This window comes from Triplophysa dalaica, chromosome 1 (assembly GCF_015846415.1).
Source record: "Triplophysa dalaica isolate WHDGS20190420 chromosome 1, ASM1584641v1, whole genome shotgun sequence".
NCBI classification, from domain to species: Eukaryota; Metazoa; Chordata; class Actinopteri; order Cypriniformes; family Nemacheilidae; genus Triplophysa; species Triplophysa dalaica.
In genome coordinates, this window is record NC_079542.1 from 4,978,333 (window position 1) to 4,990,518 (window position 12,186).

Sequence of the window (12,186 nt, forward strand, 5' to 3'; positions counted from 1 at the left end):
ATTTTGCTTTATTATTAACCAAAAATATAAATAATTTACAGCTCTATGTTTTACATAATGTGAAGCTGTTTTGCACTGATGCCAAGTTTCTCATTTGGTTACCATATTTTCACATCAAATCCCCCCAAAACAGTCGAATTAGATGACGTACTTTTATTTGATAAGATTTGATTGTTTTCACATTTACTTTTCTGCATGATTGATTTATGTTTACCTAAATCATTTATCTGACGCTTTCATCCAAAGCCACCGTAGTAGCTGGTATATTTCATATATGTAGGTCATCGAATGGAATATAAATACTCTGCTGGCACGGCAATACATATTCATCTAAATGAATATGATGCTAGCACTAATGTAATTATGTAATGGTTGTTTGCATCAGTAAGAGACCTTGTTCGCTCTATGCCACTGAAGTCTTTTGGCTGTGAAACTTGTCAGGCAGCCATAGAGAAAACCTGAATTCCAGCGGGCACAAGCAAATATATTCACTCGTAGTCACTTTGTAATGAAGGGAAGGATAGATGCAAGAGAGCGTGAGGATGAGGGACAGAGGAGAGGGAGGGTTACATCTCCTGCAGTTGGAAAATAGTCCCCGCGGGGCATGTTTACAGAAGCAAGTTAACATCTATTGCTGGTTGCTTTGCTTCCTCGCGTTTTCTCCTTCTCTGGGTCTCTCGCACACTTGCTCCCTGTCCTATGCAAGCTTTTTTCATCTCTATGTGTATACGTTCATATTGCACTCTATAACCACTTGATGCTCATCCTAAAACCAGTTTGATATTACTAGAGCATCATCTGAAAATATTTGAACGGTGCGATTGGCTGATTAAAATAAAAATTCTTGAGAGCTGCATGTAATATTCATTTACTGTTCTGGTGCGCAAAGGCTGTCATGTTCTTGATCGTTCTTCATATACACTTTTCATGGGATTACAAATCTTATCTAATGCCTTCAAGCCACCGGTATGCATTACCTTATGCTTTGATCTTAACACATCTCTCCGGTGTATGCGCGTTCCTGTTTGTACATGCTCGCGCTGCTTTGACACGGTTTTGTTTCCTTTGCTCGGAGACACAGGGTGTTCTGCCAGGTCTCTGTAGTAAGTGTCATCTGACAGTCGCTACAGAGAAATGGAGCATCACAGGTGCTGTCACACGAGGGGCTTATTTCCATGTTTGCGGGTTGCTTACAAACAGGGTTTTCCTTGGACACAGTGGCCAGCCCTTTAAATACATTTTACGAGTCTGGCTTAGATAGCTCTCGGTGGAAGTTGCTCTTTTGCAGGATCTCGTGCCAAATTTAATCTGGGTCATGATAAATATACTATCAACAGTACAACCAGTACCAGCCAAGGATTTAGCATTGGCTGGCATAATGCTGATAATTATTAAATCACATTCTGTGTTCGTGCAATATGTCCAAATGCAGCATTCGCAGCGTTGTCTTTTTGACGCTAGTCCAAACAAACGCAATCTCTCGAGAGTATTTTGATGCCCCCGTATAATAATATTCCCATTTCATTGTTGGCATGCAATGTGTCACCAGTTGTAAGTGCGGGATAACCATTGTGGGCTATTTTTAGTTGGGGACGGTAATCTCTTTTAAGAGCCTTTCAGGGCCTGTCTCTTTCTAACCTGGCCGGAAACGCTAAGCCAATAAGCCCCAAGCGTCTGGCTCAACTCTGGGTCTGAGAGAGAGAGAAAGTGAGCCCGGTACAGACGTTTCCTGGATTATTTAATACTTCAGCATCACAGGGAGGCGGATCTCTGGATTCCAGGAATGCTGGCTCTCTCAGAGCTTATGCGTTGGGTACAGGGTGTTTCGGACGTAGCTTAGTGCCGTCTGTGAGTTTTTAATGAAGCAGTGAACAGAAAAGAAAACAAAATGGAAAAATGCTGCAACAAATGAACTGATTGGGTTGCAGAAGAGAAACTTGATGCATGCTGAAAAGTGCAGAAATACCTAAACTATAAAACTTCAAAAGATATTTGAAAAATGTTGGAAAGCGAACAACGGCGATGCCCATCTACTTCTATTTAATTGCAAGTCAAAGGGTTCTTCAAAATCACACAAAATGTGTGTTCTGCAGAGAAAGAAAGTCATACAGTTTTGAAATGACAAGAGGGTGAGTAAATAATGACGGAATTTCTATTTTGGACTATTGCTTTAAGCGAAGTCATGTGGCCTTAATACATGTTTTTCTGTGTCTTTGGTGTGGTATAAGTTGCTGTCACAACTATTCAGCACGAAGAGTCTAATATACATGTATTGGAACAAAAATTGCTAAAATGTAAGTGCCGGAAAAAAAATATGCGTTCTATATAAAAGCGAATGCTCACCCAGACCTGCCTGAAACGCCTCGTGTAACCACACCCCCAACAAATCTACGTCAGTTCGTGGTATGAGTTGATTTAGACCTCCCAAATGTATACTCAAGTAAGGTGGCCGTACCTGTCAGTATAATTGCTTTGGAACCTGATGTTCCAAATATGGTAAGAGGCGTTTCATTTCCGTCACACGCTTGCAGTATTCGACCAATCACTACGCACTAGTTAACTGGCCAATCATAGCACACCTCACTTTTTAGAGAGATGAGCTTCGTTAAAAAAACTTTGAATGGAAAATACAGCATTTTTTAACCTTAAATCGCACATTGCATACATCTAAAACAAACCATAATATTCGTTTTAGCCGCGTCATATGACCCCTTTAAGAAAAGTTTTGCATCTCAAAAACATCTTGTGTTCTTGTTTCGTGTGGTTTAGTGGCTGTTGTTCGAGAGCATTTTAATGGTATACATGGAACGAAACACAAGGAATAAAGAGAATAAGTCAAGGTTTTGTAGAGCCTCAGCCATCGCATCTCGGAGCGGGCAAAAGATGGGAGTCAAGGTAAAAGATAATGCATTTATTTAGTAATCAGCAAATAGCTTTTATCCAGTGAGATGAGAGCGATGCAGTGGGTTCTGATAAGATCATTTGCTTTCAGGTGTTTTGCCGGCTACTGTACTCAGCATTGAGTGTAAATTGAATAGCGTGACCTTTTGCAGCCGAATCAAATTGACTGCATTTCCACACACATTCTGTGCTTTCAATTACCATACGTTTTATGATAATGGTCCGCAACCCAACTCGCTACACATAGATGCTTACATGAGAGCCATATGTTCATGATAAAACGTGTGCACATGCAATCTGTAAGTGTTTTTGCCCTTAAGTTTCACTCTTTCTGGCTCAACATTATGGAGTTTACCAAATATAGCTTTTTTTGAAGAGAAGCTTCGGCATTCTTGGTGCGGTGCTGCTGATGTTGTGCCCCACTGCTGATTTCAGGATGACAGATGACGGGCCATCCTGCCTCTGCGCCGCTCACGAGTCTGCCAACGTCTAGAAATTCATCTAGAACATCTACAAGTTCAAAGGGGGATCGAGAGGGTACATTTCACTTTTAACAAAAGAGATGAGATTTGAAGAACTTCATTATTCGGGCTTCTTAAAAGAACATTCAAAATGAAAATTCGGTCATTATTTACTCGCTCTCTTGGCATCTCTCTTGCAACTTTCGTTGCAGAACACAAAAGAAGATCTTTTGAAAAATGTTGGTAACAGAAATCCACTGGTCCCCATTGACTCGTGTATTGATTTTGTGTCCATACAATGGAAGTCAATGGGGACCAAAGGTTTTTGGTAACCGATATTTTTCTAAATATCTTCTTTTATGATTCGCGGAAGTAAGGAAATCACGCAGGCTTAAAACGACAACAGGGTGAGTAAACGGATGCAGAATTTTCATTTCGAACGTAAAGGGATAGTTATTCCCCAAAAATCAGTGGTCATTCATTCAACCTCATTTTGTAACAAAAGAAGATGAACAGTACTGCAAAAAGTTATTCGCAGTCACCATTCGCTTCCCTTACATCCCTCTTACTTCCTGCTTGTATATAGTGGTATATATAATATTTCAAAGAAAACACTTGTCTGCGGAGTTCCTGTTTGAGCAAAGGTCTTTTTGCATGCAGTTTTAAAAAAGTATTTTTTTCTTTTATAACCTGGCTGTGTTAAAATTTTTGGACTTTGTCTCTTTAAGAATCAGAGTGCACTCACTGACAGTGTCAGCATTATTGGATGAGTTTCTAAAATAAGTAGAGCATCAATATGTCTGAGCACAGAAAACTAAGTTTATTGTAATTGCATTAGAAGCTTGGCTATAGACCATCTGTTGCACGGAGGGTAAAGCGGTATGCGGGCCCCCCTTGTACTCTTTCTACATTATACACATTATTTTCAATGCATCTATTTGTATTATATCAGTTTGTTGGTATTGTTTCTTCTCAGAATGATCTTGAAGGGCATGTTGCCCGGTAGCGTAGCAGAAAACATGACTTTCAAAAATGCATTCCTGTAAGAGTCAAAATAACCATTCACAAATGTGGTCATATGTTTGGTTTAAGGATTGCCAGCAGTCAGTTACTGGTTAAAAGAATCTTGACAAAATTTGCATTCCTAGTTTGACTCTGATACTTTGTCTCTTTTTGAGACAGAGGTTGTTGTGGTCACCAAAGACCTTTCTCGTGCCTTGTATATCTGAAGGGTTCTCTTCACAGAATGCATTTATTGTAATTGTGCACATGCTAAATTACGCATTGGTACTTGTTGGTGAGTTTGATAGGTAACCGCACTCTCGCTGGCGTAAAATCTGCCCGTGGTATCCAGACAGAGCCGGGGGGTGGTAATGTTTGTGAGGGTTATAAAAAGTTAATCTTTGCCGTAGCCTGTCTCTCTGTGATCATTGCCTCTGGAGCAGACATGCCTCAATGCCCGGCTTGCAGGATCATTTGCAGGGGAAATGAGGTTTGAAATAGTGCTGGTGATTCCAATGGCAGAATCCTATTTTTGAGTATGACATATGAGAGCTAGGCCATTTATGTGTACTGTGACATGATATTGTTAGGCATATTGATGGTGGCTTACGCTGTAATGTATTTCATAATACAGTCTCTGATTTACAAAGGGAACGGGAAGCTTTTACATATAAAGCCTATATATGTATTTTTGTATTTTTATTTTTGGTGCCTTTCTTGATTTCCAATTGAAGACTTCTGATGCAATGCTTCTAAGTGCCGTTTAAAATTCTAAAATGTGTGTTTTTATCATGTTTTTTTTATTATGTTTAGGTTCAGTGATTTCACTTTAATGGCACTGAATACATCTTATTTCCCATTCATGTTAGATAACTGTTCATATAAACTTTAGAGCCAGTTAAAATGAATAATTTTAGAAAAAAAATGTCTGATGGGATTTTGCAACTGAATCTTTCATTCCTTGCACAAAGATCAAGCATTTTTTGTTGGGCGTTAACCCACCATTGAAATCAGTGTTTTCCCCATAATTCTTGCCTGCAATTCTTTGCCGTGCACACCTCCCATATTGCAAGGTTACTTTGATACGTTAGCTGTAAAATCATAAGATTAATGACACTCTGTGATTTTCGTTGTGTATCAGACCTAATGTGGTAGCACCCACAGACAAAACATAGCTAGCAAACTTCCTTATCAATCATTGGAACGTTTGTAGTTGACTATTTTCTGCTGAGCCCCAACCTGGCAATAATAATAAACCCACACCATTTTGTATCTGTAACCACGCTGAAATGGTAGCTTAAATTTAGGCCGAGGCAAACATTTGTTTTGATGTGTCTATTTCAGAAAGAATGAAAAGAAAAAAAACATCCATTTCGTCTTAAACTTTTCTCACACATTCTTTTCATGTCAACTGTATGAGGTGCAACGTTTTGGTTGTAAAACTTACTCGTGAGTAATTGACTTTCCCTGTTTTATTACCCATAACGCTTTCCGTCTTCGTCACAGTAGAGATGCAAGGCCCCAGACGTGCTCGCCAACCAAACCCGTTCGTTCAGATCCTCAAACGACATCAGACAGATTTTGCTCCTGTTTGCCTTTGAGACGAAATTAGGAGTAAAAGAAAATGCCTGTGCTTCATGTTATCTGCGGCATAAGTTATATCTCAGCAATACAATGGCTTGGGTGGAACTCAATAAAAGAGTTAAAGCAAGGACAATTTCAAAGACAGCCTGTCTGATAACAAAAGGGCTCACCTGATAATGAATGACTGGTGAGCGCTGGCGTGCTTCTGAAGTCCTGGTGGAGGGGTTAGATGGAGTGTGACTACCAAGCGCTCGCCGGTGTGTTTTATGGCTAATTGAAGCATTTGGAATAAAACAGCCATGAATGGCACCCTTTGGAATTTAAGCGGGTTAATATATCGTGATCCTACAATTAGCCCACGATTGCTAAGATCTGTTTAAGTCGGTGGGGTCCATTAAGCGGAAAGGGTCCTATCTATTTTTCATCCACTCTTACTCCAACCTGAGTCCTCTTTTAAAGCTGCCAGAGGCAATCAATGGCCGGAGTCACGGCTAACAGAGGCTGCCAGGCGACTCTGGCAAATCTAGCAACTTTGGCACCACACCATGTACTTTTTAAGTGTTGGTTACACTATGAATTATGTGTCTAGATGGCGGACAAAGACTATATAGTCTTTTTTGTAGAATATAGAGAGCAAACAGATTTTGTAACGGGATGTTTTGGCCGGATTTCATGCTATCGATTGCTCTCTAAACCCTGGAACACTTTGTCATTTCGTGTCTGATCAAGTATCCACACTCGTCTTGATTTGAGCTTGAGCTATTGCTAAATCTGTTTCCGACATTTGTTTTTAGACTCAAATGAATAGAAACCTTTCAAGAACCCGTGTAATTCAAAAGAGGAGAGCGACTAGTAAAGCAGTGACCCTAAATAACCAAGGTTATAATTAGCTTGAAGGAAACGCTTATTGTTATTGCCCTTTTCGTCAGTGACTGACTGAGACTTTCTAAAGTCGCAGAAGGCAAATCACGGGGAAATTATGGCTTATAGAAAGGACATCATTAGCCAACTATTAAACAGCAGGGCTCGCGTTTCTTTGTAGCTGCTGTGCCGTCACATCCCAGGTACCTCGACGAACATTCTGTTATCTCTCAGAAATATTTGCCGTTATCAGTTCCAATAAAGAATTAGGAAACATGTCCCAAGGAGGGCATTATGTGCTCAATGAAGCCGGGCTTACACATTTTCCTCCCTGTCAGTGGATAATCAAACGCTACAACTATCAGCGCAGCAATCTATTAAATGGAGGGGAATGAGTAAAATGGCCTTGTTTTGATGTCTCAAAAGCAGCTCCCATTGCAAAGAGACATGCTGGTGTGTAATCGTGGGAAACTATTAATAGAAAAGGGATGAAACAGGGTGATCATTGCACAAGGGGACTGCGGGCTAAGCAGCATAACACATCTATCTAAAAAGGACAGTGCCCCTGAAGCCAGCGTGCTTGCGCCCGAGCGCTATCAGCAAGTGATACTAATCCAATGGTGTGCATAAAAGGATTTGTTCTTGTTGGCCTGCGTACGCCAAGTCCCCCAGCAATTTTGGTGTTTATCTTCCGCAGTTGCTAAGTCCCGTGGGTTTTGGTGCTGGAACTTTTAGTGCCTGCTACTTTTCCACAATCACCTCACTGCGGATGCGCTTGCCGTCTGCAGAACAACGGCAACACAGACTCATAGTTAAAGACTGGAGGCAGAGTTTAGTTTTGGACTTCACTGTCGCAAAAAATATCGTGTCCCGTTAAGCAATCCTCTCGTAACTGGGTCATGAAGAATTAAGAATGTCCAAGCTGAATAAAACTATAAGAATGAAGTGCCAGGTTTTTTAAAAGTAATCGTTGTATTAATAAGAGTAACGTGAGACATTGTGAGCCCTCTATGGATTGTTGTTGAGCCACATGAGACAGCGGAGTTAGCGATTGGTGGAACTTAATTTCTTTCTTATTTTGGGTCAATCTTTCTCGCCACTTCCCCGGGTGGCTGCTGTGTGTCAGCTCAGTTAATGGGTTTCTTTGGGGAGATATTATTTTGGTCTAGTAAGCTGCATGTTTAATGTATGACTGACGCTGCTGATTCATGTGGCCCATGCAGTTTGTAAGAGATTTGTGTAAAAGTGCATACGGCAAAAAACCTCTATTAACAGTTACAAGTGACTCTGCAGCGGACCGCAGCATTAAGACAAACAATTTCGACTTCTCCGAAACTAAACTGTCCTTTTTTCTTACACTGATCTTTCTCTATCTCCTTTTCCTTTCGCCCCCTAAGAAGATAGATGAGGAAAATGAGGCCAACTTGCTGGCGGTGCTCACAGAAACCCTGGACAGCATCCCAGTGGATGAGGACGGGTTGCCTTCGTTTGAGGCCCTGGCAGATGGGGACGTGACCAATGCCAGTGATCAGAGCTGTCCTTCCACCCCCCACTGCTCGCCACGCACGCCGGAGCCAGAGGAGCCCTCCCTGGTAAGAGAGACCCTCCCTCTATGGCCAATCCTGTTTTTCCGTGAAGCATAGCCTCTCGTTCTGTTTCTTAAATCCCCGCTTTTTTTCAGTCCCATGCTGTTTCGCTTTCCTTCACTGTCTCTGTCTGGTCTTCACTTGCACCAGATAAGGATACAATGCAGGGCCTGTGACCAAAAATGGGTACAGACTCGCCAGACAGAGGCTCTTGCAGCTCGTGTTAAGCTGTCTGTGAGCTGAACGTGGCCACGCTGCTCGGTTAAAAAAGCAAATCTGAGCGGATCAGTGTTCCTGAGGTGTTAATTGCATTGTTCATTACTGCTGAAAGGGACACACACAGCACGGTTAATATGGAAGAAAAAAACTAAGCAAAAATGAATTGACTAAAGTAGACCATTTTTCATCTTTTGTTGTCAAAAGGCAGCTGAAGTTGATTAAACAATCCAATTTGCTTTACCGTTGCTTTAATTAGCAGTTTTATGATCACTGTCTAGATCAAATTTTGATTTAAATCAACAGAAAATATCAGTTTTGCTTTCAGTCTTTAAACCAGAAATTAACATGAACTAGGGCTGTGAGCTCACATGCAAGACAAAAAGCTTTGGAAACATTGCTCGGAAGCATCCAACACTCACTGTAACATTAACTTCTAAACACTATATAAATATATTTGAGATATTTCTGACTGATTTTGCACATGATTCTGCACATTGATCAAACCATTGCACGTTTACATAGCATTTCAAACAAAGGTATATTTACTGCTAAGGTGATGTATTTTAAAATGTAAAACTTTTAGCATAGTTAGTTTTTTACCATTGCATTTAAAGAATGAACCATTTAAAAAATAATAAATGCAAGAATAAATGGCTTTACATGCCAGTTGGGCACAAATGTGCTTTTGTCTCCTCTGAATGTTTTTTGAAAAATTTATTGTAAATTTATAATTGTAATCCCTTTGAACTGTTTCTCCGCTCTGTTTGTAGCTGAAGAAGCTCCTCCTGGCTCCTGCTAACTCCCAGCTCAGCTATAATCAATACCCAGGTGGCAAAGCACAGAACCATGCAGCCAGCAACCAACGGATCAGACCAACACCTGCTGTTGCCAAGGTAGCTGCTCGCTGCACTTCTTGCATCAAAGGCCTGGTGTGCGAGCTCATCTGCTAGCTCCATGTAATTTTTCCTTTCTGATAAATTATACAAATAGTCTGTTCACTCGAGGGAACTAAAGCTTGATTAAGTTGTGTCTGAGACGGAGGTGTTGTGGCTGCCTCATCCGAAGTTGCATTACCCTTAATGATGTTTAAGACTTCCGGATGCAACTGTCTCATTTTCATGAAAAAAGGAAGCATTGAGGTGTTTTGATAGAATTAGCAATGTTGTCATAAAAAAGATGATTTATTACTGAAGTCCAAGTCATGTTGCGAAGAAGCTGCGGAATGAGTGGTTATTTGAGGTGAGCATGTCTCCTCGCGTAAACAGGGCACGCAACTCTCTTTGAGGAGTTAATTTTCCATAATGACTTTGACTCCTGTGTTTCTGGAGCTCTGCACATGGCTGAGTCCCAGAGGACACTGCTGTCCCCGCCCGCTGCCATCGTGCAGATCTTCCTGGAGCCATCCCAAGACCTCGTAATTAAGATGATGGGCGAAGCACGCTCACGTTGCCCACTGGGAGACAAATGCACCTCTGCACTAACCCCTCGTTCTAATCCACAGTGTTACATCCCACGCTTATTCTGTACCTCTATCTCTCTGACTCCTGTTTTTCAGACAGAAAATCCCTGGAACAGCAGACCACGAGGGGCCTGTCCCAACCGGTCCGTGAGACGACCTTGCACTGAGCTACTCAAGTACCTCACCTCAAGCGACGAGGCCTTCCAGATCAGAGCCAGGGAAGCCAAGAGCACCTGGACAGGCTGCGGCAAGGACAGGGGGGGCGCTTGCACCTTGTCCTGCTCGTCCTCCTCTTCTCCATCTTCCTCGTCCACCTCCTCATTCTCCTCTCTGTCGTCCTGCTCCTCCTCAACTGTCTCCAAAAAGAAGACGTCTTCTGCCTCCCTGTCTTCACAGCAGCAGCTGGCAGTTCAGGCCCAGCGAGGTGAGAGCCAGGCTCCTGGAGCGTGTAGTGTGGCTGGTGAGGGGGCAGGGAAGTGGCGGCGGTGTTCTCGCGGGGAGCGATCCGCCCCGGTGGCGCCGTCGTTCCGCGGAGGCGGCTGCGGCCACGGCCACGCGTGCTCCGGCGAAGAGGGGCCAGACGCTGACAAAGGCAGCTCAGCCGCCGCCCGCTTTATTAGGTACATGCACTCTTACTCTCAGCCGCCTAGAGAGACGGGTCACGCAGGCACCTGCGGTCGTTGCCTCGAGGCGGGCGGCTTGGCTGAGGCTGGCCGCACTAATAGGCACATCACGGTGACCATTAGGAAACGGAGGCAAGCGCTAGAGCACCCCATGCTCAGCCAGATGCTCTCTTCCAGACCCAGGCCGGCCCGTTACCGGGCCCACCTGCAGTCACCCTATGCCCCCCAGAATAAAAGACAAGCCCAACCCAACGTGGGTTGCCGTGGACACTTAGATCAGAACAAAAAGACACACAATCAAACGTTTAGCTTAGCTGACCAGAGCGATCTCGAGTGTGGCAAATTAGACTTAGAGAGCTGTTGGTTAAGCAAGCCAGAGCAGGTGAGTGCCAGCTTGCATGATCTGGTGGGACAAGATGGGGAGGATGTTTTTGATGATGTCATAGGCAGCCCCCTGTCATTCTCACAGGGCCTGCCAAGCCCCTTGTTCGCAGACTCTTTAGTTCCAGACCACACCCCCTTCATCTCACAAGGGCAGCGCCCAAATACACAAGCACTCTGCAGGCTCCCCGATGACCAAGCCCCTCCAGTGTTAGGTAATCTTTGCTGCATCCCCGCCCTCTTTCCTTTGCCTCTCCTCCTTTAACCGCTTCACAGTTTGACCACACACTAACCCCGGCGCTAACACAAACCTAACATTTACTTGGGAGAGAAAACAAAACGAAAGCAGCCAGCCGCACCTTTCGATTCAATTGGCACAAGCCTCTGTCTGTAGATTAATTATAAATGGGAGATGGGAGAAGCAGTCATCACTTTGAACTATGAAGTCACCCAATTTAAATCTCTGATCTGCGCTGAAAAGCTTATTTTCTCGTGCTGCCATATTATAGCTGTCTAACTGAGACATACTCCCTAGTTGCAGTTGGATACGGTCGCAGCCTCGGGCAACTGCACAAGCTTCCTTGACTCTTCTTTCTGTCTCTGCTTTGGTTTCAATTGCATGCTCAGTATTTTGTTAATTTCTAGTATTTGTGCTATTCTTTGTCATTTCATAATTTATTCTTTTATAAAATTGTGTACTCGTTCTGACAATTGGGATGTGGGGGGCTTTTTACGATGGGCTGGGAGTCTGAACACATGCCATCACTCCATCCTGCCTCACAAAGTATGCAGTCAGATTTTAAAACAAACCAAACAAAGGGGTCATGTTAATCCAGCTACTGGTTTTGCCCAACATTTTATTTGGCCGGAGAGACATCTAGCCTTTCAGCGTAGGGTTTCATTGCGTTACTGATCGAGTCTTAGATTTAGTTGTAGACCTGAAATATACTGGGCAACGTGTGAACTAGTCAATTAATTACCCATGCTCCTTTGTGTTCTGCAGCCAAACCAACCATCTTGCCACTTCCTTTGACCCCAGAATCTCCAAAGTAAGTGAGAGAGCTTTTACACAACTTTTGTAGAGCAGACAAAATCTGAAACTAAAAGAT

At 42.9% G+C, this 12,186-nt stretch overlaps 1 protein-coding gene across 7 annotated transcripts in view; it reads left to right on the forward strand.

Moving 5' to 3' along the window:
* ppargc1a (peroxisome proliferator-activated receptor gamma, coactivator 1 alpha) overlaps positions 1-12,186 on the forward strand; it is a 267,178-nt gene that overhangs the window by 239,116 nt on the left and 15,876 nt on the right. For 4 of the 7 annotated variants that reach the window (XM_056749146.1, XM_056749172.1, XM_056749160.1 and 1 more), the window contains exons 3-6: positions 8,207-8,401; positions 9,385-9,507; positions 10,170-10,497; positions 12,081-12,126. In XM_056749146.1, the coding sequence (XP_056605124.1) occupies positions 8,207-8,401; positions 9,385-9,507; positions 10,170-10,497; positions 12,081-12,126 (692 nt within the window). Of the gene's footprint in view, positions 1-8,206; positions 8,402-9,384; positions 9,508-10,169; positions 11,293-12,080; positions 12,127-12,186 lie in introns of all 7 variants that reach the window. The other 3 variants (XM_056749154.1, XM_056749180.1, XM_056749138.1) reach the window with 2 other exon arrangements.